Raw genomic sequence first — 25904 nt, forward strand, 5'->3', positions numbered from 1 at the left:
GGGCAGGCCTTTAGGTTGGAATAGTACCTTCCTTATTGGCTCCTTCTAAATCCCACACTGAACTTTAGAGCATCCTGAACTAGCCTATGCCTGCGCTCTTGACCTGCCCCAAATCTCTTCCTCCAGGGCAGAAGGCTGACCCTGTCCTGGCGCAGTTCAGTAAGCAATCTGCTAACCCTCATGTTGTTACAGGGTTCTACTCTTGATCACATGTAAAATCTAATCTGCATAAATAAAGCTCTAGAGCCTTAAAGCAAGGGTGAATTATTTGTCTCTGCTCCTCTCTCTGAAACGCTCTTGGGTAGGACTGCTGTTTCCCCTTTCTGCGGAGCCTACCTCTGAACATTTTTTTAGTTTGAGGTGCCCCTGCTTCCAGACTCAGGCAGTAACCATTGGCATTTTCTGAGCCCGGAGACCACAAGCTCACAGAACCATTCCCAACTCCAGGTTTTGGTTGTGGTTATCTCTTCAGGTGACCTCTCTCTCATCCAAGGTCTCTTGGAATTTTCGTTTACTTCAGGAAGGTATCTTAAACATACAACAATAACAGCATCATTGTTGTGGCCGAGGGACAAAGGAGGCCATTTCCTCATGAGGCCTATTCATGTACAGGAACCACAGAATCAGAGATCATTGCGTCCAACACCTTTATTTCACGGGTGGAGAAACTGGGGTGCAAGGAGAAGTCATCTGCCTAGACCAAGTCAGCTGACAACAGGATCAGAAATATAGCTCTTGTCTACCCTTCCCTCATGGCTACCTACTGCATGGTGTACGACTGAAAATCTTTTAGGGCTCCACAAATTCTAGAGGGTTTCACACTTTGCCAAAATGTCTAATTGTACCTTTGCCTTAAAGTGGTGATTCCCAGAATTCAGTTCTCACTTCCCACCTTCGTGGTTTTTCCTTCATTTCTATACTGCTTATTATACGATGTATTATTTACTTGATATTTCTCACTAAATTGACTCATTGTTATTATTTATATACTTTTATTTTAAAAGGAACTTTGATACCACTATCTTAAATGGAAATAGCATTATTTTCTGTAAATAGGAACTATTTTTAAGTTATTGTTGTCCAGACTCCCTAATTGTGTCTTAACTCCTCTTTATGAAAACACGGTTAGCAAATGTTTAAAAGTGTGAAATAACTCACAACTGAGACGCTTAAGAAATTTTTAGAATAATTTTTTAGTTAGATTTCTTTGTGATTATGCCATTTTATGGCTTATCAGTTTTACCTCCTAAAGGTAACAAGTTATGTCTAAATGAAAATACATTACCTGGCTGGGAATATGGCTGAAATGGTCATCGGCGCTTTTAGTTATGGTCTCTTAACACGTTTACTCAACTTTAAGCTTCCGATCAAAAAGAACCACAAGATTTTGTCTTCTACATAACATGAGTAAAACCAGGGTTTCAGTATAATACTTCTTGCTAATAATTTAAATTATTCTTATTTTAAAGGTTTCATGGAAGATTTGAGGAAGTATAAAATTATTTTCATGATTGGTGAGTAACAGTCCTTAAATATTGTAATACAACTGTTAATAATAACAACTTGGTAGGGGAAAAGGCTATTCATTTCTCATTCTGTTTTGAAGGTTTCCTTTTTTTTTTTTTTCTTTTTGGTAAAGATAACTACCCAACACTTTTGGATTACTGCTTTTATTTGCACAGTTTTATGTTCCTTATGGATTTGTATCTTTTCAGCACAGACAAGGTACCATTCTAAATGGGCCCTCCCCACTTCACCACTCAGTTGTGTGGGCTGTTACCCTGGACTGTCCCCCACATTCAATAATCCACCAATACTTATTGCATGCTGGGCCCATGCTGGGCAATGAATGGGGATCATTGAGCTTCCCTCTTAGATGAAAAGAACTAATCAAATAGCTATCACAAAATTAGGAAGGATACACAGAGCCAAAACAGAATGACCTGCATGGAGTGTTTGGGGTAGAAGTGGGATTTTACTTCATACAGAATGATTAGTAAGGCTTCCCTGAGGAAGTGACATTTACGCAGGGAACTAAAGGTAGAGATGGAGCGACTGAAGGGATTGATGGGAGATGAGAAAAGGAAAAATTCTATCCAAAAAGAACATGTCTTAAGCAGTGACAATTCTTGAGCCCAACCTGAATTTTATTTCTGACCTACTTGCATCTAGTTGACTTTAACCTTGAAATCTGGATAGATTATTGCCACACTTATTTTACATTATTTTCAGAAAGTAAAAGTACATTATTTCTACTCATCATCATAATTTCAGAGAAAATTTCCCTTTCCACATAAACTTGACTCAGTTTTCTTGGCATCATGGCCAAGACACAATAAATTATATTTTCTGTTTAGCTTTTATCTTAGGGATCAAATTAGGAAGAGGAAAGACTCTAAACATCATGTGCAGGAATTCAAGGAAAGAGCCTTTATTATCACATAGAAATCTGCATTTTTATCAATAGATCTAAAAAAAGCTTCTAAAAATAATATAGCATATTTTGTGGTAGTTGTTATTGTCTCTAGCATTAAGCATTAATATTATTTCAGATTTTCCCATTGTTTAGCACTCACAGTTAAATGTTAAAATATTTTTTCAAATGTCATTTCTGTCTAGGGTTAACTAAAGATTTCAGCTCACCTCTTCCTAAGTCCTGTGCCCTTCAGAAGGTCAAATAGCACAATATAAAATCTTGGTGTCAGACAAAGCTTCAGACCCCAAAGGCTCACAGATCACACTCAGAACTGCTGGCCTGAACAAAAGGCTTTTCTTAGAATCCAGCCAAACTTTCCTGTATGTCAGTTTATTGGTCAGTCACTATTCTAGTAAAAAAACAATTTCAGCTTACTGTTTGAGCAGTAGAAGGTACAAAGCCACTGTGATATGAGGAAAAATAGTTGTTCTTCTTCTAGGGTATTTACTGGGCTCTGTTTGAAAATTAAGGTCTTAGTTCCAAACACTTCCTTGACAGATGGCAGAATGGCATTTTGGGGCTGTATTATTGCAGGTCAATTTGAGCTTGTAAAAATACTCAGAATGTCATAGATGTACCCATAGCAGTTTTTATGAGTTTTAATAAACAAGAGTCAGGTGATTTCAGTGAAACAAGTGTGGCTTTGTCAATATGAGAAGATGGCTGGATTTTTTTATTTTTTTAAATTATTGTCTTGGCATCTACCAGAACCACAGTGGAGCGGTAGTATTAGCAGAGGCTAGGTTGACATCTTCCCTTTTAGTCATAATATAAAATTAATATTTCTAAAGCACTCTTCCCTTGTTTCAAAGTATCCATTAGTTGCCTTTTGTCCACAGAAAGGTCTAGACTCCTTAGACTGGCCTTCAAAGCTCTCTCCCTACTAGCCTTGGTGTGTCTTTCCTATTTCCCACTGCACCCAAGTCTCTGGCTCCAACCCCACCTGCACCATTATTCTCTCTTGAACAGTTTCTTGCTTTTGACAGTGTTTTCACTTGAAATGTCTTCTCCCCTACCTAATCATGCCCCAAGGTCAGGTTAAAGTTCTAACTCCCTGTGAAGTCTCTCATCACCAGGTTCCACCTGTGAGCTCCTCCCTTCCTTGTGTCTGCACCCCTCCTTTAGATACCCCATAATGACTAGAACAGCAAATGTTTGTTGGAGTAATGAATTCTTTAGGAGGCAGTGTGGTCAGTTTCCATAACAACCGAAATGGCAATTGGAATTCCTGGAATGGAACTGATGGGCAGGTTGGTGCTGTAGCTGTTTCTGGCAGGATGGTTTTCTGGTTAATTCTGAGCCTCATCAGATGCTCCTTGCTCCATGTAGCTGCCACCCTCTCGCTGAGGACAAGCAACATCAACTCCCTCCCTCTCCTGCCCCCCGTAAGCTGGTTCTATTTCTTGGTCATTTGCAAAATAGTGATAAGTGGAGATAGGTAATAACACTGACTGTCCTTTGAATGGGAAAAAAATGTTCCAGGAAAGTGGATCAAAGGTGGCAAGGATGGACCTAGTCGGCCCTTTGAATGTTTTGTGGCTGTTACTTCTTTGTTCATGAAGAAAGCAGTTAGGTAGCTGTTTATAGAAAAATACCTCCAAAGAACAGGGCCTGGTGCTCAAAAGGCTTCACAATGGTCCTGTGGGTTTTGATTATTCACACAAGATACAAAAACTGTGCTGATATATAAAACTGGAACTGAATCATTACTGAAAATGAAAAATTATTTGGAAAACGGAGAAATATTCTCATTATATCTCACTAACAGGCTCCCAGAGTTTTCACAACTTTTTCTGGTACATTTCTCTTCTTCTTTTTTTTTTTTCCAATCCCTGATCATTATCTATTATGGCTTCTTTTTTCCTTGTCTCCTTGTCATGGCCTGCCTATGCCCAAAATGGAACATGACCTGAATTCCTATTAATTTCTTTCTAAAGCCTTCGTAGGAGTTGCTTCAGTTTGGAAAATCATCTGACTTTACTGATGAGGAGTGACACTACATGACATAATGATCAAGACACCATTCAATGCCTTGAATTTGAGCATGTCGGGGACACAGGTGGCCTTGTGTGCCTCAGCATTGGTGCTGATAAACCGCTTTTCAGTAGTCAGCTTTGAGAGGTGCCTATAGAATGTTTTTGTGTCATTCTGTGCATTTTTAATCAGTGCCCAACTAGTCCTATCTCTTTCCTGGAAGAAAACTAGGGCAATGAGAATTTTTGCTCAAAACTTAATATTTCAGTGAATAAGCCTAATTTTTAAAGAGCATTTTCTTGAGGCTCAGGTTAAATGTTTTTGGTGGAATTGACTCATATAGTTAGTTAGATTAAAAATGAAAAACAACTCGGGGAAAGAAATAAAAGCACACCCGGTTGTTTTAACCTTATGTAGTTATAATAGAAACCAATGTTTAAGGAACACTTAACACACACCAGGCACTATATAAAATGCTTTATATCTTATTTAATGCTTGTAGCCACTCCAAGGAGTATTATCACCACCCTGGCTTTTCAAGTAAGACTTTAGAGAGTTAAATAATTCACTAGTAAATGATGGATCAAGGCTTGAAGACTGGGATTTTCTCACTGGCAACAGATGCTGTCAGGTTTTTTGTGGGGATGTGTGTGTGTGTGTGTGTGTGTGTTTGAAGGAACCGCTTGCTTTATTTCTTTTCAAGAAAATGTCTGCCAGATACTGAAGTCTGAAAAACCATTGTTTATCTGTTAATTGATCTTTCAGAAGGTAAAAATGGTGTTCAGTTAAAAAAGCAACTAGTTAAGCAACTCCAACAGTCATGCAGAGCTTTTCCTTGAGAAGGCTATTAACCTGGGTGTGCTGTGTGGCCTTTGTGCTTCCCTTTTGTTACACAAAATATTACAGTGAGCTGTACCTAATGGTCAAAATTAAATTAACCTTTTTCACTGCTTCAGCAAGGGCATTCCTAAGTAACAGGGCATTTTTCTTTTCTTTTACTGTGAGTTCATAGTGATGAAGAATACATGACTTCCAGGCTGCTGCCTTGATTTGCATTCCAGTTTCACGACCATTGCTTTTGCCCCATCAGTGAAAAGCAAACAACTTCTTAGTGTTGTAATGAAAATAAGGGACTCCCACAGCCTGTGGACCACACTTTGAGAACCACTGCCCTAGCGTAACTGGGGCGTGGGAAGGGGGCTGAGCAGGTATATGAAACCCTGAACTTAGCGTTTAGGAGATCTTGGAGGAAAAAAAGCCCCTTGTGCTTTGTTTTCACTTGTTCTTTCAAGAGCAGATAACTTCACAAATGTGAGGAGGGGGTCAGGGAAAAGGGGGTGTATCTACTAAAAGCCCCTATTTTTCTGGGCTCTTGTGAGCCTGGAAAAGTCCTGAATGTTTCTCTGTGCCCAGTGGTAGATAGATGCGTGTCAGAATTGAGCAAAGAGAAATGAATGCATCAGGAGCACCAGCAGGAGACTCCACAGCAGGGTCTGGAAGGAAAGTAGAAGGGGGACACCACAGGGAATCAACAGCCCTGGGCAAAACCAGGACTGGAGGAAGGGTCAAGAAAACCCTTGAGGCAGGAGAATAGCCCTGACATGAACAATGAACTTATAACAGACTGAGCAGACTTAGACAAGTTCTAACAAAATACCACAGATTGAGTGCCTTATTAATGACAGCTCTGGTGGCTGGGAAGTCTAAGATCAAAGCACTGACAGCTTCAGTGACTAGTGAGGGCTGCTTCCTGGTTCATGGACAGCTGACTTTTGCTGTGTCCTCACATAGTAGAAAGGGTGAGAGCTGTCCAGAGCCTCTTGTATAAAGGCACTAATTCCATTCATGTGGGCTCCACCCTCACGCCCTGATCACCTCCCAAAAGCCCTAGCCTCCTAATACCAACACTTTGGGCTTTGGATTTAACATATGAACTTGAGGGAAACAAAACATTCAGTCTGTTGCAGAACTGGACTGTCAGGGTTTTCCAATATTATTGCACTGGACTAAGAAAGCCCAAGCTGGACTTGACTGAGTTTCCACTATGAAGTGAAAACAGGCAGCTCATAAGCTGGGCTGGATTCACACAGAGAAATGAATTCCATCTGACTCCAAAGCCTGTGGCTGGCCCTCCCTGTGAAACCATCTCTGCTCTAGACACAGACACATAATGGCCACAGCTCTTGCTTCCTGGAAGGGATACAGTTACTAAGGGCCCTTAGGCACTCTCCTGGGCCTACACCTGTATTTGCTATTCAGGATGGAAGAGTAAAGGGGGAGACATATCAGGCCACTTTCCAAGAGAGCCTCAAATGCATTTACAAATCATGGATGTCTTTCTGATGTTGGAGAAATTCAGGCATTGTGTGCTGATAGTAAACCTGCTTAATTACATAAATCCTCTCATTGCAAAAAGGTTCTAGGTCATATAGAATACAAACAAAACATTCTTTTCATTTAATCAGACCAATTAATAAACGTTTATCAAAGGCTTAGTATGCATCAAGAACTGTGAGATTTACAAGACAATCTTTGGAATACTGGTTGACATGGCAGAAGTGGAATTTTCTTTATGTTTTTAAATTATTTTCTCAAAGAAAGAAATGTTGCTGAGTTAATTACAAGTCACCCAGAAGGGTAGATTACTACTAAAATGAAAAGAACACCAGTGAGTGAGTTTTTCCAGGTAAGGTGAATGGAGGCCTCATACATTCACACTCATGATCTCCCTACCTGTTGGTTGAGATCATCCTGGAAGCACCATTAACTCACCACCAAAGTCACCCAGGGAAGTTTCAGGTGCTCAGCCTGTTTACCTAGTCAAGCACAACTCCAGGCCTAACTCACTGACAGCCTCTTTTGCTTGTTCTGAGATCCACTCTAAATGACCAGCAGACACTGGCAGTTGCTGCAGGCTCTAGAAGGACACAGCACTGAAGATGAGAGCGCGCCTGGAACCTTGTGTTTGGATCCAAGCTCTGTGGATCCAATTCCTTAGGCTCTCTGAGTTTCCTTTAAAATGGCAAAATAGTATTTATTCTTTGCCCACCCCAAGTTTGAGCAGCCAACAGCTGATACATGGCTAACTGTTCTCTTAATTAGAAACACATGCAATGGAGACACAACCATAGTAAGGAAGTGAACTGCAGAGACCAGCCAGAGTCTCCATCTGCACCCCAACAATGTTGATATTAATTACTTCATAAAAGTATTAAAACTAGCATACACGGATGACTTACTGTGACCCAGATACTGTGCTATCTTTATCGTTTTTAATCCTCACACCAAACATCAGTGCTCATGTTATTTCCCATTTTACAGGTGAAGAAATGGCGTCTCGGAAAGGTTAAGTAACCTTCCCGAAGTTAGACAGTGAATAAGTGACAGAGTTAAGACTCAGACCAAGTTTCTCAGACTGCAAAGCCTATGCTCTCAAAGTGTGTGGAGATATGTAATAAAGAGACCCAAATGGAGGTGAGGTTGTGGGAGGGTAATGGGTGAGGGAAGAATTTGCCATAATAATTTGAAGAAGTGCCTCAATTTTCTATTTTACTATGTTCTTATATATCTAGCTATAGATGTCTGAAAACTAAAACCATAGAATAATAAGACATCAAAAGAATAGCAATAAAACAGACCTCTGAGTGCTCCAGCCATGTTTCTCCCAATTATGTGAAATTCCATGTTAACTTCGAAACAGGAAACGATGTGAACCCATAAAATTATCTGAACCATTATTGTACCCCCTCCCAACACACATTGATTTCAGAATACGTACGCTAAGAAGACAGGCCCTGGGCTCCTTTTTAATGAACATTACCAAAACTATTATATGTCAGTGGGTCATGGGCAACAGTGAACAAGTGCGTGAGGGTGTGATGCTGGTGGAGCTGAGGAAGCTTGGTGCTTCTGAGGTGTTCTCTGTGTGTTGGCTGGAGTGCACTGACTGCATATTGACCACAGACAATGGCTTAACGTGGAGGTGGAGGAAAAATAGTCTAAGCCAGGGAATATGTAGAATTTAAGAGGGCTGCTTAAACTCCCCTCATTATAAATATATTCTCCCTGCTATCCTAAATTCTGCCATTAGATGTATATTCCTTTGGGTGGCTTTCATTATTTCATTTGACATATTTATTGAGTTTCTACTATACACCAGCAAAGTGATAGGCCTAGTCATACAAAGATGAAAGACTGTGCTCCGTCATCTCAGTGCACGCCTGTTGGAGGGAGGGAGCAAACTGCACAGTGTGGCACAGGCGGTGGCAGAGGCATAGGTGATGGCGAGAAAGACTGAAGTGGGGGCATGAGGGTGGAGAGGGGGCATCAGAGGTAAGTCCTTAGAAAGAAAAGGAATTAGCCAAGTGCTAAGTGGGAAGGAAGTTGGGCAGGCCCATGCAAGGAGAGGGAAGGAGTAAGGTTTCAAGAGAGATCCTCAGAGGTTAGGGGGTGGGAAGCAGTGAGGGGCGGAGCTGGAGACAGAGGTCAACTCCAGGGCATGAAAGACCTTGGAGGCTTGGATTTCAGAAAGAGAAGCTGGCAGCAGTGAGCAGGAGCCCAGGCTGCGGCAGCGAGGCCAGTTGGGAGGTTGTCTGGATGGTTGTGCAGGTGAGGAACAAGGAAGCAGTTGAAATAGAACAGAAGAAATGGATCCAAGAGATTTTTTGGAAGTAGAATCCATAAAGCTGAAAGATTCATTGTGGGTACAGGTAAATGAGAGGAATTGCTATGACTCAGAAATGGCTGGTTGAGACAACCAGGTGAACAGAGGTGCCATTCACAGAGATAAGGAGTATGGAAAAGAAATGGATTTTGAGAGAGCAATACAGAATTCAGCTTTAGACATCTTAACATTGAATAGCCCTGCCCAGGTAGACTAGTTGCTTAGAGTATCATTCTGATACGCTAAGGTTTCAGATTTGATCCCTCATCAGAGCACATAACAAGAATCAACCAACAGGCTCATAAATAAGTGGAATAGCAAATCTATGTTTCTCTCTCTCTCCCCCTTCCTCTCTCTCTAAAATCAACAAGTAAAAAAAAATTATAAAGAAAATAAAGCTGTTACAAACATTTTTTAAAATCTGAAGACTGAGATGCTTATGGAACATCCATGAAGTAATTAATCTTCATTAAATGAGGTTTTTGTGATCTGGTACCCACAATTCCAGTTCCGGCTGTGGACACAGATGCGGCATTCAGCAGGATCTCAGTGGTGAGTGAAGCCGTGTGTGAGCAAGAGGTCACCCAGTGAGCATAGGGAGAGCGAGGCTAGAGGAAAACGGAGACCTGGAGACTAAGAAAAACCCAGGCCAGAACAAAGAAGGAGAGAACAGAGAGAGTAGGGTATCAAGAACAAATGGTGTCATAGAAGGCAAGGGTGGAGAGAGTGTCCACCTGGGAAAGTTAAATAAAATGTAATAGAAACATGCCTGTTGGGTTTGGCACCTGAGGAGCATTTGGTGACTTGAGCGAGAGCAGTTCCAGTGGAACAAAAAGGAGTAAAGTTAGTGGATTCAGGTGAGTGCATAAGAAAATGAGGGGGTGTACAGACTACACTTTCAAGAAACTTGACTGAGAAAAGTAAAATTGGGGGCAGTTTCTAAAGGGAAAGGAAGGTCTAAAGTGGAATATTTTTAAAATATGAGAGACTCAAGCACATTTGTAAAAAGAGGGCCTAGTTAAGAGCATGAATTATTTGAGTTCAATCCCAGCTCCCCCATGTCCTTGCTGTGTGACCTGGGCAACATTCTTATACCCACTGGCCCACAGTTTTCTCACCTGTAATGGGGAAGTAATGGGTGCACCTCGATCACAGGGGTGATGTAAGGTGAAATGCATTAACAATGGCAGTGCTCATAGCCAATGTTCAACAAGCATTAGCTAGCATTGTAACTATTATATGCGAAGTAAGGGGAGGCAGTGAATAAGAAGGAGAGGATCCTGAGAAAGGGGGGGGGGGGTAGAAAGAAGAAAGGATACCTACAAGCTGGGGGAGCCCATACAGAGGTGAAGAGGTTGGGTGAGTGCCTGTATGTTTCTGCCATCATTTCTTAAAAGTAAACGCTCTCTAAGGGACTGACCTGTTAAGTGGGGTTTCACCTGGAGCAGCTGTGGGCGGCTGGGATCAGGGCCAGCGGAAGTGAGAAAGTATGGCTTGGGCCTTGGGCCTAATCCTGTCTATAGGCTGCTACTTTCTCCTGTGACACTCTCCTGCAGGTGCTTACCCAAAACAACACCGGTTTCACTGTAGGAGACCCTGTCTAGCCTTGAGGAAGGAAGCAGAATAACAAGCCAGTGCTTCGGGGGACAGTGACTGCTTTAAGCCTTACAAAATGTAGCATTTGCTCCAAGCTCCAGCAACAAGAGTGTGGGGACATCATTTTAGCTCTAAGTGAAATATATTTAAACCAACCATCAGGTGGTTGAGGCAATGAAAGACTCCTCTTGTAACCGAGAGCAGTGATTTTGCTTTAACGTGACAGGTTCCTGTGACCCACGTGTTATTTTTTTTCTCATAGTGTCAGGGACACTGACTCTGAAGACGTTCCTCGCAGTTCTCCCATGCTTTGAGTAACGCCTTCTCCCAGAAAGTTGATTACCGAGTTACTGCCACACACTCACCTCTCCACACCAGCCCAATGACCTCAGGTTAAAAATCGAAGGAACCTATTAAGTCCAATGGTACATTTTCCTGCTTTCTCTTAGAGGAAACGCATGGGAAACTGGTGTGCACAGATCAGCAGGTAGAATACAGTCTTGTTTTCCTTGGAAGTCTCAGCTTGGTTTTGGTGCAGCTATTGAGGCAAGCCCTGAGACTGCCCCTTATTCAACGCGTATTGTTGTGAAAGGAAGAGAAGGTCAAGCAGTGAGAAACTTGGCGCTTAGTAGACACTCCATAAAATTGGAATGAATGAGTGGGCGGGTGGCTGGGTAGATGGATGGATGGATTGGAATGCAACGTGATGGGAGCTCAGAAAGTTACTGTCCCCAAGTTCCCCGAGCTCACTTGTGGTAAATAAACACTCTTTGTCAGAAATAAGGAAATATTTTATTACTCTTCTATGTGGCTTCTCCAAAGTCACCTCATGTCTGAAAATAGCTACTGCTGGTCCAGCCATTATGCCCTAAGTCCATTAACAGGAAAGAGAACATGGGGGAGAAGAACATTCCTCTTCCCTTTTGGGTCACTTCCTGGATGTCATATTTATCATTTCTGTTTCTATCCCATTGGTCACAAAGACACTTTTATCTGCAAGGGAGGTTGGTAAATGTACATATTCCAAATAGCCATGTGCCCATTTAAAAATGTGTTTCTACTGCTGATTCTTTTTTATTTTAATTTATTTTTCACATTTTTATTTTTATTGTATTTTTGCCATCACCATTTATCCCCCCATACCCTCTTCTACCTCCGCCACCCCTGTCCCCGCCATAGTCACTGCACTGTTGTCATGTCTTTGATTTCACTCATATGTGGAATCTAACGAACAAACTGAACTAACAAGCAACACAGAGACAGACTCATAGATAGAGAGCAGACTGATAGCTCTGGGGTGGGGGGGTTAGAGGGATTAAGCAAAGAAGGAGAAAAAAGAGAAAGAAAAATCTGCAGATTCTAATGCAGGCCTCCTTCTCCTGGCAGCTTGGAAGATGGGTTTAACTTCTTTTTTTTTTTTTTTTTTTTATGTTTTGACTTTTAATTATCCCTGGTAGGATTGAACTTACCAAAATAATATATGGAAGATATTCCTCTGTGGAGCTACCACCACAGAGAAAGCAGAATTAAGCTGGGCCTCCATGAAGTCTGTGGTCCACTCTCAAAGCCAGGATGGTAGCCTGACAAGCGGGCAAGGGCTGCAGCCCTGCTTTGAAGTGCTATGTCGCAAGCTGCCCCTGTAATGCCACCCCTCCTCTCTCATTTCCCATTGCGGTGTCAGTGAACTTGGAAGGGACTGTCCTGGCCTTGAGCCCTCGCGCAGGGCACCGGCTGCATCTCTTGGTCTCCCCTGCAGATGACAGGGTCTCTTTCTGTTGGATAGCTTCTGACCTTAGGAAGGTCTTCCAAGACTCAATCAAAAATATACATTTTTCACCAAAATGAGATCGTGCAGCTTTGAAACATACTCTTTGTACCTAACAAAATGCCACAGGCACATTTCCAAAACTATAAAACTGAATATGTCATTTGAAAAACTTTTTTTTGTAATGAAACTGAAGCACTCAAATCATATGTGTTTAGCTTGATGAACTCTCACTAAGTGGACATACCCACCTTCCCCGCAGGCAGATCAAGGATGAGCACGTAGCCAACATCCCAGACAGTTCCCTTCGGCCCCCTCCTATTCACTTCCCACTACAAAGAACACAGAATGCCACAGATATTTTTGAACTTTATGTAAATGGAATCATATTGTATGTATTTATTTGTATGTGTCTTCTTTGAATACAGCATTTTAATGACTGCATACTATTCCTTTGTGTTGCGATATTATGATTTATTTGGCTTATTCCTATGGTGGAGCATTTCCCCCCAACTTTTTGCCTTCATTAAAAATGGTGTAATGAATATCTGTGTAACCAAAACAGTTATTTTTTCTTCTTGGGATAAGCCCACTAATGTAGAAACTTTTAAGACTTTTGACTTATATTACTAAATTACCCTTCCGAAAGGTGATACCAGTTTTATATTCTCATCACAGCATAGAAAATCCGTTTCTGTGGTATGGCCCCAGATTGAACACAAAACCCCAGAAGTAATCCAACTTACATCCACCAAATATACCCCCGCCTGTCAAATATCCTCACTTCATTTCATAGTACAAAATAGATTTTAAGCACAAGTATTCCCCAAGTTTCCTGACAAAAACAAAAACACAGACTGGTGGGGCTGGAAATAACCTTGGAATTTATCAAGTCCAACAAGTTTATTTTCAGATAAGAGTGCAGAAGCCCAAAGAGGAGAAATCAGAGCAGACAGATTCCCAGTGAAAACCAGACCGGAGAACGACATGCAGAGAAAAAGCTGCAAAGAAACAAAACAAAATGTATTTTCGTCAGTTACCTTTAGGGTCATGAGAAAATTTTTTTCTTTTTACTTTTCTAAATTATCTTCAATAAAAAGCATATATTTCTCTCACAGTGGAGAAGAACTATTTTCTATAAAAGAAGGAAAAATAGAAGGGAAAGACTAAGTTTATAAATTGTCAATTGTATTTATTTAATGCATGCCTAAGGTCATAAGTCAGGGGGGCACAAAGAAAGGAAATAAGGTGGCTCGATAAGTTTAAGAAGAATTTGGAAGAGACAGAGCACCCGAGAACAGTGAAGTGCAAGAATTCAGGGACCGAACAAGCAGAGCCAGGTGAAGCACCTTTGGGAAGGCTCCAGTCTGCAGGTTGGGTGAGTTGTGTTGGAAACAGGCCCTGAAGACGCTGGGTAAAGAACCAAAGGACAGGTTTTGTAGCCGTGTTTCCCCGTGGGTGGTTTGGAAGTCCTGCCTCTGTCCCTGTTTGGAGATGAGGGTAGGGTGGAGATGGGGTTAAACTGGAGCATGGGGCAGAAATGTTTAGGAACCACCACCTGGTGCCTGCCCTTCCCTCTCGCCAAGACCTGAACCTTCCTTGTCTTCTGTTGATGTAAGAGTTAAGATTATGGAATCCAATGTCAGACTCTTACCTTAATTAAACATTTTACACGTCTCACTGTGCCTGTGGTGGGTTTTAGGTGAGTGAGTCACAGAATCATAGACGATTAGAGTTGTCAAAACAGAGATGAAATCATGTCCCTAAAGTCACCAGGCTAATAAGTGGTGGGGTCTGATAGCGTTGCCATATTTCACAAATAAAATACAAGACACCAAGTTCAATTTGAATTTTATATACGCAATGACAGTGTTGGTGTAAGTATGTCTCGTGCAATATTGAACTGCATGTCCTGTGTTTCATCAGGCCATGACAATCCCCCATGCCTGGTTGACTGAAGACTGCAGTGCATTTCTGAACAACAGGTCTGTCTAATTTCCTCATGTGAGAAGCTCTAGAACTTAGCAGTTACCGAGGCCCCTTGGGCACAGTTTTTTCATCTGCATGACAGGTTACAGATCTCACCTGCTTCAAACAGTTGTAAGGATTAAGTGAATTATTACAAATAGAATACAGAGAAGATACCTATTAGAATGGATATCAAGTCAAAAGCATTGTGAACCAGATACATTTATCTGAAAGTCTGCAATGACATCTACAATGATGTTTGTCTCTGACCCACTCCATTGGTACAAAATAGGCCACAGTCCCCCTCCTTATTTTCTTGGGCTTGATGCTGAGAAAACAAAAAGTTCCCTTCATCTGCAAGAGAGAGGTGGCCCTTCTATTGATAAAGCAATGAGGGTTTTTATTAACCATCATGACAGGCATTAATTCATGATAGAGTCATTATCTCAGCATTATTACACTGTAAATACTAAATGTCAACCAAGACTCCCTGCAGTGACCACAGGGAGTTCACAGCAAATTGCTTTCCTTATCTAGAAGTTCCAAATCGAGCTAATCATCAGAATCACCAGGGGAATTTTTTAAAAAGATCGTCTTTTTATTATGAAAGTATTTCAAACATTCAGCAAAGCTGAAAGAATTTTATAGTGAACACTTGTATATGTACCACCTAGATTCTACCATTAACATTTTATTGTACTGTAACTTGTTTTTATCACATATCTGTCTTCTGTTCATCCCTCAGTACAAGCTTCTTTATCCTTACATATTTCAAAGTAAATTGCAGATAGCTGTACATTTTCCCTGGGGAACTTTCTAAAACGAAATTCCCAGGCCTCAACCCCAGAGGTTCAGAGATTGACTGATTTAAGACAGTTCTTAATTCCTCAGGTGATTCTGATACAATTCTGATACACAGTTAATTTGGGAGAGTATCAGTCAGAAGAAGTTAAGTTATTCTGTAGTAACAAATAAGCCTTCCTAAAAATCTCTGTGGTGTAGGACAACAAAGCTGTTTCTTCCCCTTCTTCTTCCTTCTCCTCCTCTCGTTCTTTGTTCAGACTAAAGCTACATGCTCATGAGCAGTGGTTTGGGCTTCACTCTGTCATGCTGATCGAGTCCCTATTATCTAAAACATTGCCAGTATCATGGCAAAGAGAAAAGAGACATGGAAAACCTTGTACTGGCTAAAATACACTGCCTAAATATGGCACATATCTACCTCTGCCCACATTTTATTAGCCACAGCAAGTTACTCAGGAAGTCAAGTTCAAAAAGGTGGGGATGAATAATCTTTCCTCAGGAAGGAGCACTTTTGAAGGGAAACTGGAATATTTAGGAAGAGTAGTACGAAATATCACAAGAAAGTACTAATTTAACCCAAGCTCATCAATTCATAGACAAGGAAGCTAGCATCCAAAGAGACAAAGTGACTCTTTCAAGATCACTCAGCTACTCCAATGCAGGAATGATCCAGAAAAAAAAGTCTCCTAATTTCCAATGCCATGTAGAGGGCTGCCTTCCTGAAGCTCCCAGATTGTTCACCATGCATTCATTTATTCATTCATTCATTGAGTTAACAACTGTTGAGTGCCTACTATACATCGGGCATTGATAAATAGGGCACAGTCTCTGCCATCAAGAAGTTTCCAGTCCCATATAAAGTTCTTTCATAATACCTTCAGCTGACCCTGTCTCTAGCATATTTCATCCTATCACCAAATAGCCTGAAGCAACAGTGCATTTCAGAATAATAGAGATGCTGTCTGAGGATAAACACTTATTTTTCCTCATTTTTTCCAGTCAGAGAGAGTCAATTCCTAGCAACGGCCTGCTGAAACTCAGCATGGTGATACAGCTCATCCCAAACACAGAATGTTTAAAGAGATTGACTCATGGGCCCACAGTGGTTGGGGATCATTCCTAGGGCACAATCAGTTCATGATTTGGTGGTATAATAGCTTTTCTCTGAAAGGAAGAAAGTCATAAAAAAACTGAACCCATCCTTGGAGCCCATTTTCATTTAGAGAGAAAGAACTATTTCAAACGGTTAGAAATCTGATAGATTTAAATAATTCCGGGGACTATCTAAAAATAGGATTGTTTGATTTGCAAAGGATATTTGATACCTTCACAAGCTATCACTGTGAAGACTATCCAGCCTTGAAGATGAAAAAATAGTACCACTGTATAAAAATGCTGTGTCGTGTCTTTGTAGGAGCGTGGAGTGTTAGAGCTGGGAGGATGGTCAAGCTTCACAAACACTACCTGCCTTATTTAACAGATAGTAATCATGATGCTTTTTGAGTGTTACACTGTACCGGCTACTATTCCAAACAACTTACATGTATTACCTCATTTTGCCTTCACAACTAATAGGTATTCTAGTCATTCCTATTTTGTAATTGAAGAGATTGAAGCGCAGAGAGGATAAGTAATTTGGTCAAAGTCATCTAACCAGATAAAGGTCTGAGAGATGAACCTGGAACTCGAGTCCTTTGATCCAGTGTTCCTTTTATGTAAAAGGGAATAGAGATGTCACTTTTGTAGGGCCGCCCAACTCCTAGACATTGGTCCTATTTAACAATTGCCTGTGACACTGTGCAAGGTTCTGTGGGGATCCCAACATAAAGTCCTTTCTACTCTGTGAGCTTCTCCCTGGCAAAGGAAGAGAATGTAGGTAAACTCTGTGTCCTGGAAGCCAAGGAAAGAGAGAATTTCAAGTTTATCAGTGGTGTGAAATGCTACTAGAGAGTCAAAGATAGTAAAGACTAGAAGAAGGTCATTAAATAATAGGACAATTATGCAATCACTGTTGAACTTTAAAAAGTCAGTTTCAGAGAGTGATGAGGGTAGAAGGTAGCTTGCAAGAGTAAAAGGAGTCAACAAAAGAGGAGGGAATGGAAATAGGCAGTTTTAGGCTATTGGGGAAAAAGGAAAAGACTATAAGGATAACTTGAGGATGCAGACAATGGTGGAAATATTTTTTATTTGCATTGGAGAGAACCAAGCATACAGAAGAGAAAAGAGATGGTACCAACTAAGAGGAACAAATTAGTGTTCACAAGAAAGAGAGGGTGAAGAGTTTGGAGTAGGCAGGAGGAGAGAATCCATTCATCAGTAAGTTATTTATTTTTCAGCCACTATTATGAAGTGTCCACTGCATTTTAATCACTGTGTTTGAGTACCATGGTGACAAAAGCATAATCATATCCTATACATACTTGTGGACCATAGAGTCTAATATGGAAGACAGATTTTAAGTAAGTATATGTGTGTGTATATAGTTATTATGTATATATAATATATAGTTATTAAACTATATTTAGTTATATAATATATAATTATTATGCACTGTGAGAAATGCTGTGAAGGAAAATGCTACAAGAGCCAAAGCAGTGACATTAGCCTTAAGTTGAATAGTTGGATAAAGTCTTCCAAATAGAAGAAAGAAGGGATAGAAAAAACGTATGTGTTGAAAATGTTGAGGAAAGAAATAATCTTGACCTTTTTAGTGAATAGACAGACTGTAAATGCAGAAGAATGAGAGGAATAAGACTGTATTTGAGGATTTGAGGACAGTGGGGAAATACATTAGAACCCATGCATGGACATCCAATTTGGTATCAGCAAAAGAGGGATGTATTTGCCAAGAAGCATTAAAAGCTATTATGAAATTAGGTAGTATCACCCAGTTGGCTTGGTTTTCTGACAGTTTCAAGGAATTCATAGCAACCCAGAGTAGATGCATATAAAATAAATTATGGGTTGGGCTGAGAGAACAGGCTGGTGACTCTCAGGGCAGGCAGGATAGAATTCAAAGGAAGCAACGGATTCAAAGTTACTAGAAAGGGCCCAGTGTCCAGCTGGCCAGGGAGGTAAGTGGATCCCAAAATACGTGGACCAGCTCAATGAGGTCACAGTGAGACCAAGAGATCAGAGAACAGCTGAGGCAAAAGTCAAGCGAAAAGAGAAAAGGAGAAGAAAGCATGGTCAGAGTGGGAGGATGCACTGATATAATGATGAACTCTCAGGTTCGGTCAAATCAATGCAGAACTGAAATTGGGTCAGTGATGAAAGTCATTGGTGCTGAAGAGGTTTAAACAACATTGAGGCTGGGGTGAGAGCTGGGAGTAGGGCCTGGGGGAGCTTTGCTAAAAGCAACTAGAACCTGGAGGATGCTGTGCCTTGGAGAAAAACTTGCTGAGTTTTCTAAACCAGATTCATGTATTTGTACATATACTATCAAATATGTGTGTGTGTGAGTGTGTGTATGTACACACACTCATATGTACCTTACCTGCTCATGGTCTTCACATCTTGAAGTGATGGCTGGTCCCCAGACCTGTTGTTGGATTCTGTTTCATTGAAACCTCGGTATCCTAGGTGACAGCCTACAGACGTAACTCAGGAGGGGCTAGTGGGGTGAGTAACTTCCCCTTATTGTAAGTAGCATTTACCAAGCACCTATTTCCTGGAAAAGAGATAGGACAAGGGAAATTTTCAATGAGATTTGGGACAAAGAGACAAATTTCGGAGACTTTCCAAATGCAGGCTCAACTTTTCAAAGTTGCTTAGCAACCAGTTAGGTATGGGAGGTGAGAATGAAGAAGAGTCACTGGAGAAGGGGCAGGGGGTTCGTTCCTACCTCTCCCCACCCATTTTACAGATGAGAAAGCTAATTCTCAGAGAAATTACAAGACTTATCCATAGCCACGAGACTCATAGGTGTCAGAGCCAGGGTTTATTGCTCAAGCATCTGTCCTGTGCACATTCCACTGAAGCAGGTTAGTAAGAAGCTAGGAAATTCCTTAACAAGTGGAATGAGGGAAACCAAGACAGATAGCTAAACAGAGGCGGAGTAATTAACAGCCAGATAATAAATTGCAAGATCTTATCTTCCCTAACAAGGAACACTTAGGAGCAAATGGATTACACCTCTCCACCCCAATCAGAGAGTGAGTAGCTTAAATCACCCTGGTCACACTCAGGAGAGGAAGTCTAGGCAGCGCAGTGTGGCTCACTTCCATTACTGTGGCTTCCTTTCCCAAGTCTAGGCAGCCCCGCCCAAACTCACTCCTGCTGCGGGGATCTTGCCTTTTGCTATCTGAAGCCATTCCTTTGTTCCACTGTCCCTGGCTTTTATAAACATAGTCTCAAAATCACCTGGGCCCCAGTTGTGACATCTTCCTGCATGAGGTTAAGAACCCACACATTCCAGACTGTGCCGGGGCACAACTGCCCGGGTTCCAGTCCCTTTCCAGTGGCACCACTACCTGCCGTTCTCTGCAGAACTGTCTTACTCCACGTCACTTCGCTGAGTATACCAAGCTCAGCCTTATCCCCGCTCTGTTCCTCATTTCCCCTGTGTGGGCAAAGGTCCTGGTGTGTGCTCGGCCACCAGCCTTCCCCTACCTGGGTGTGGAGTCTGTCTCAGGGCTCCTGCAGTGCTGCTCACAGTGTGTGATGCTGGGTTCACCTGCCATCTCCGCATGAGACAGTGAATTCTCTGACTGAAAAGACAGGGCTTCTGAGTCTTTTTATTCCCAATGCTTAGCACAGTGTCTGACTTATATTAGCTGCCCCACAGATATTTGACAAATGAAGAGCTGTATTAATAGGCATCATGTTTAATTCCAGGTTCCATCCTACAGTAAATAAGATACAATAAAATGTCTACAAAGGACATTATAACCTTCTCTATGCCATTACTATTTAAAATCTTTAAAAATAAAAGCATAGCCCTGGCCAGTGTGGCTCAGTTGGTTGGAGTGTCCTCCCATAACCGAAAGGTTGTGAGTTTGATTCCTGGTCAGGGCACATACCCAGGTTGCAGGTTCGATGTTCGCTCTGGGCGCGTACGATTTCTGGTCCAGGCCTGTATGGGAGGCAACTGATCACAGTTTCTTTCTCGGACTGATGTTTCTCTCTCTCTCCCTTTCTCTCTCTCTAAAAAGCAATGGGAAAAAAATGTCCTTGGATGAGAATTTAAAAAAATAGAAATAAAAGTATAACAGAAACCTACACGCATGCATTTGGTTGGATGGGAATTAGCTAATTATCCACCTGACCTGTTATTTGTTTGGGCTCGCTTTCTGAGCGCGCAGAAGTGCGGTAACACACCAGCTTTGCCTTTTCACCCTCTTTACCCTGAGGCCAAGCAGCATGCAACCCTTGCTTTGGAGGTGGAGGTCTTCTCTTGCAGGGCTCAGTTAAGGAAACCAGGAGCTGTCTCCTCAGAGAGGATCACTCCAATAAATAAAAAGCACCTGGAAACAAAGGCTCAGATGGGCATGCTGAGGTGATGCCGCTTGTTTCAGTTCCACCTCAAAGAGAATGCCTGAGTGGGAATACAGATATAGGCCACCCGGGCTGGCAAACCTGCAGCTGCCCCTCCCCCACTTCCTCCCTTCCTTCCGCCCTCCCTCCCTTCCTCCCTCCCCTTTCCTTTTTTCCTTCCTCCCTCCCTCCCTTCCTCTCTCCATCCTTTCCTCCCTCCCCTTTCCTTTTTTCCTTCCTCCCTCCCTCCCTTCCTTCCTTCCTTCCATACAGTGCTGAGGGAAATTTAGGAGGAAATTATACACCAAGCTATGAAGTGGAAGTTCACAATATAGCACCTTGGCACCACATGAAAAAAATTTTTTTAATTACACTGGAGGTTGAGAATAAAGACTTTTCACTTTTTTTTTCTTTTGGAAGTATTGCCAGACCCCTTTAAAACGGAATCTCATATTCCAGACTCTCTTTGTGAATCACACACCACGCCACATTGGGTATAGGTTTGCTCCGGAGTTTGAGCCTTGAGTAATGACACACTAAAAATCAGTGAGATGACATAAATGTGACAGCTCCTCGTCTGCTACCAATCATCTTGTCACCAGAGAACACAGCCCACTCGTTCTGATGTGTGGCACCTCAAAAGATTTTTTTCCAAGCGACAAATTATCCTGGAGGGATATCAAGGCCCCGTTTGTTTTTATTTAAAAGTCATTAGTTCAGGCCACAAAGACATGTAAGTGACAGTATATGAAAACTCATATTTCTGCTAGCTGCGGTTGGGCCTTCACAGCAGTGATAAAAATCACTTTGAGCCCCAGTTTGGAGCCATGGGAAGAATCAAGGCATTGTGTAAATTACTTAAAATTCCACTGTGCCTGCACCATTTGGCCGAAAAATGCTAAGAATTTGCAGCTGCTGCTCCCACGGAAGGTTTGAAAGTGTTCTAATGGGCAGCGGCTGCTGTTCAACACACAGCTGTTGTTCATTTGAGCTGAAGGTTTTTAATTGCCTTTGTGTTGAGATTTATTAGATAACATTTTAGAGGACCAAAAACTATAATAGTTCTATTAGTAGATGAAGGAAGAAAAATAATTGGAACATGTGGGCCTTGTAAGCAGAGTCTGAAAATATCTCTTCCACATGACTGGCTTCCAGCCATCCCAGGAAAAGTTTCTAGGTAAACCTGGTCACAGAAGCCCTGGTGGTCTCTGCAGGAGCTCAGCCCCTTGTCCCGTTTGCTCATCAATCTGGAAGCACTTCCTGAGTGGCCCTGTGTTCCAACACACTCCATTTCTATGATCTCAGCAGACAGGAGCCAGTGCTTGGAGCAAACGCAGCATTAGCTGGCAATCGCCTGCTCCTTCTAAGTGGCCTGCACTATTTCAGGGAGCCTCTGTAATTGCTGCTTCCCTATGGCATCTAGCCGTCCATGACAACACTGGGAGGGGTCTGATCCTCCCCACTTGGCTGAGAGCAGCTGTGTAGATGAGCAGAAGATAGAAAATGTGGGCTTTTCCTTTATTTGCTGCCAAGGCAAAGGAGAGGGAATAAGAGGCCCTTGTACTAATGAGAAACACAACTAATGTCCCTCAAGAGGGAAGTTGCCAAACGTCACAAGAAAGGAGCTTTGAACATAGGGGCAAGCCAGGAAAATTGGAGAATAAGTCATAAAGCTCCACTACCATACTAAAATCTCAATCACGTTGTCCATTTTAATGTTCAGTATTGCCCTTAACAGGAAAACCTCGGTTCATTCGGCATTTATGGAGCACCTACTGTGTGCGACGTGCTGTGCTAGTGAGGGATGTGGAGACCAAGTGTGAGGCAGGCCAAGGGCACCCAGTGCTGTGTAAACCACTCACTCCAACAGAGGTGCAGATAAAGGGTCTAATTTATGTCAGAAGGGGTGAAGAGGAGGGAGGAAGGACCTTCCAGGCTGAGGACCTCGAAGAGCAGAAGCACAGTGGCCTGGAAAAGTGTATCTTATTAAGGGAACCAACCATATATAGTTGGACATGACAGTGTTGGACAAAGATGAGAAATGAAAGGGAATGCCCCTCTGAGGCTCTTGGATTCTGTTCTGTGGGGAATGAGAAGCTATTAAATGCTATGGAACTGGGGAGCGATATGCTTTTCAGGCAAATCATCCTGCTGACAGGTCTGCCAGGCTCCACAGCCTCTCCCATTCCCCCCGCACAGAGGCAGAACGACGGCCTTGCCCAAGAGCATGAGGCCCGAACTGTGCCGCAGCAGGGAAGAGAGCAGGCAGCACCCCTGAGCCAGAGTCCTGGCTGCAGATCCTACACCTGCTACTTACCAGCCTAAGGCAGTGGACTTAATTTCTCTGTGTCTCTGCTTCCCTGTCTGAAAAATGGGGATAATAACAGTGCCCGAGTCTTAAAACTATTTTAAATTAATAAGCATAAAATTCTTAGAGCAGTGAGTGACTGGTACCGCAGACTCTTGGCAAAGGTTACCTATTATTATTTTCAGATGTAAAATCTTACAACTTAGCAACTAGTTGAAGTTGGAAAGACAAGGGAAAGAGTCAAATGTGTAACGTTCATCAAAGGAATACGGCAGACATTCATAATTAATAACAATAACCAGAAAACAGCAGCAAGTCTCATGGAGGGGCAGTACACAGTAACTCTATAATCTTCAAAAGTGTCCAACGAAGGGACTGTCCATCCTGAAGGAGGCCAGAAGGATGTGACAATGAAAGGCAGCGCATGATTTAGAACTTGAGCCACTGGCTTGAAAGGACATTGGGACAATTGAGATAATTCCACTGAAATGGGAAGGGGGCCTGAAGATGTCATTAGGAAGAAGCATGTGCCTGGTTCCTTTCTCGAAGGAAATAACAGCAGTGTTCTGTAGTGACGAGGCATCAGTTGGGCAGCTTTTTCTCAAATGTTTCAGTTTTTTGTACTCTCTTCGTCAGTTGGTAAGTTTGTGGTTGTTGGGAAATGAAAGGGATTTTAAAAATTCAGAGCTAGTGTTTGTTGAGCACTGGCTCTATTAGGCACGTGGGCAGATTCAGTTCCCCAGGCAACTTCTCTGACTCGCCTCTCTACCAAACCCTCACCAGACCCTGTAGCAGCCTAAACTCCTCCCCAGCAGACCCCCCACAACGACTGCTTGTTTGTCTGTAGCCCCTGCCCCCCTCCATGCTCCATAAGCTCTCTGAGGGCAAGACTGTAACCCGTTCTCCACTGGAGCCACATCTCCCAGCACAGCTCCTGGTAAATCCAAAGTGCTTGCTACAGGCTTCATGAAGGAAGCACTGAAGCTTGCCCACCATGGTGAATGGAGTTGAAAATGAGGCACCAGACCTGGGATGCATGTCCCATGCATGACTTCTTTTCCAGGTGGCCCAGGCTCTGGCAAAGGCACACAGTGTAAAAAGTTGGTGGAAAAATATGGATTTACACACCTCTCGACTGGTGAGCTCCTGCGTAATGAGCTGTTATCGGAATCCGAAAGAAGCAAATTGATCAGAGACATCATGGAACGTGGAGACCTGGTGCCCTCAGTAAGCAACAGCTGCCTTCCCAGGCTGGGGGAGATGGTTGGTTGTGTTGCATTTCGTCTGAGTTGCTGAAACTATGGTTGCATTTTATTTCTCGCTTTGTAGCAGTCCAGAGACGGGCAGGTTGACATTGTCCAGGCCCTGGTGCCTTCTGTCTTGTTGCCCTGTCCGCTCCTTGAATATCAGCCTATTTCAGATCTTCCCCCCAAACTGGTCCCCACTTCAGAATTAAAATCTTTAAAGCAGAGATGAGCCTGGACTGCAGAGTCTGGAATTACAACCCTCTATAAAATAGAAAATAAAGCTTCTATTATTGGGGGGTGGGGGGTATGATAGCATTATCTTGAAATTTGGTATCTTCCTTGTGTACCTTAAGTAAAGAATATGTATCATTTTATGTATCATTTTTTATATATCTTTTATTCTTTTCAAATCACCATCCATCTCTGAAAAGCTGGATGCTGTGGGTATCAAAAAGTATTCGTTCTTGCCATACTAAGTCCCAGGGCCTACTTGGGGCTTGTGCAATGCCATCCCTATTGGCTAACAGAGCTCTAGGCTTCCCACCTGGAAGACAGAATGGCCCTCATGAAAGAAAACAAGCCATTGCAATTGCCTCAGAGCTGGCTTCTCTGTGGGCACTCTCTTCTCCCTACAGTTTACTCTTTTCACAGCAGGCAGAATGATTTCTTGGAAGTGTTTCTCAAATTGTGTCATTCCCTGCCCCAGAAACTTCCAGTGGCTCCCCACCACACTTAAAATTAAATCCAGGGCCCTTCCCATGGTTCTGGCCTCCAACAACTTCTCCAACACTATTTACCTTGCTCACACCCACCCAGCCACTGTCTTCCTCCTTGGTCTTCCCACTGGCCAGGCTGTTCCTGCCACAGGGCCTCTGCACTTGCTGCTTTCTCATCCTGAGAGCTCTTCCTTCACAGATTCACATAGCTTGCTCCTTTACTTCATCCAGGTCCCTACTTTACTGTCACAATTGATCAAAGAGGCCTCCCTAACCGCCCTGTATCTCTTATCCCTGCTTTAATTGTGTTCCTAGTACTTCTTTCTAGCTAACTCTATAGTGTGCATTTATTTATTCATCTATTACCTGCCTTCCTCACTAGAATATAAACTTCATGAGGAGTTAATTAACCATTATCTAGGGTTAGTTTCTGACTACCCCAGTGATAGTTGCTTTCTCCAAGACCCTGACAAAGCCAGGGGAGCGAGGGAACGGAATTTCTCCCATTTGTGCAGCTGGTTGCATTGTTCCGGTATCCAGTCCCAACCTTACATTTAGCTCTGCTCCTTCATTTGCCGTAAGCACAGATCAGATCAAAGTTTTTAACAGAGAAAGTGATATTGCTAGAAAATGCTACTTCATATCTACTGAGAATCTCAAGTTAATGGGTATCAAAAATTTTTAAATATTTACTGGAAAGAAATCAACAGTAAAATACATTTTATACCATGTTTTGCCTAGTTTTAAACTGCCATTATGCCTAATTTATGGGGTGCTTCCATGTGAAATATGGCCATTATATTTTATGTAATCTAAGATGCCATTATTTTAAGACACCCCAGTAAATATAACTATTACAAGCATGCCAGAAAGAAAAAAACACTAACAATTAAATTGTACCCAGCACTGATT

At 42.2% G+C, this 25904-nt stretch overlaps 1 protein-coding gene across 1 annotated transcript in view; it reads left to right on the top strand.

The window, feature by feature from the left end:
• The window catches only part of AK5 (adenylate kinase 5), a 197097-nt gene that overhangs the window by 149228 nt on the left and 21965 nt on the right, over positions 1-25904 (top strand). Inside the window, exons 10-11 of the mRNA XM_090269636.1 lie at positions 1470-1514; positions 24093-24256. Of these exons, the coding sequence (XP_090125762.1) occupies positions 1470-1514; positions 24093-24256 (209 nt within the window). The remainder of the gene's footprint in view (positions 1-1469; positions 1515-24092; positions 24257-25904) is intronic.

The sequence above is a fragment of the Furipterus horrens genome, unplaced genomic scaffold (genome assembly GCF_987537825.1).
Source record: "Furipterus horrens unplaced genomic scaffold, mFurHor1.1.pri manual_scaffold_3, whole genome shotgun sequence".
Lineage (NCBI taxonomy): Eukaryota > Metazoa > Chordata > Mammalia > Chiroptera > Furipteridae > Furipterus > Furipterus horrens.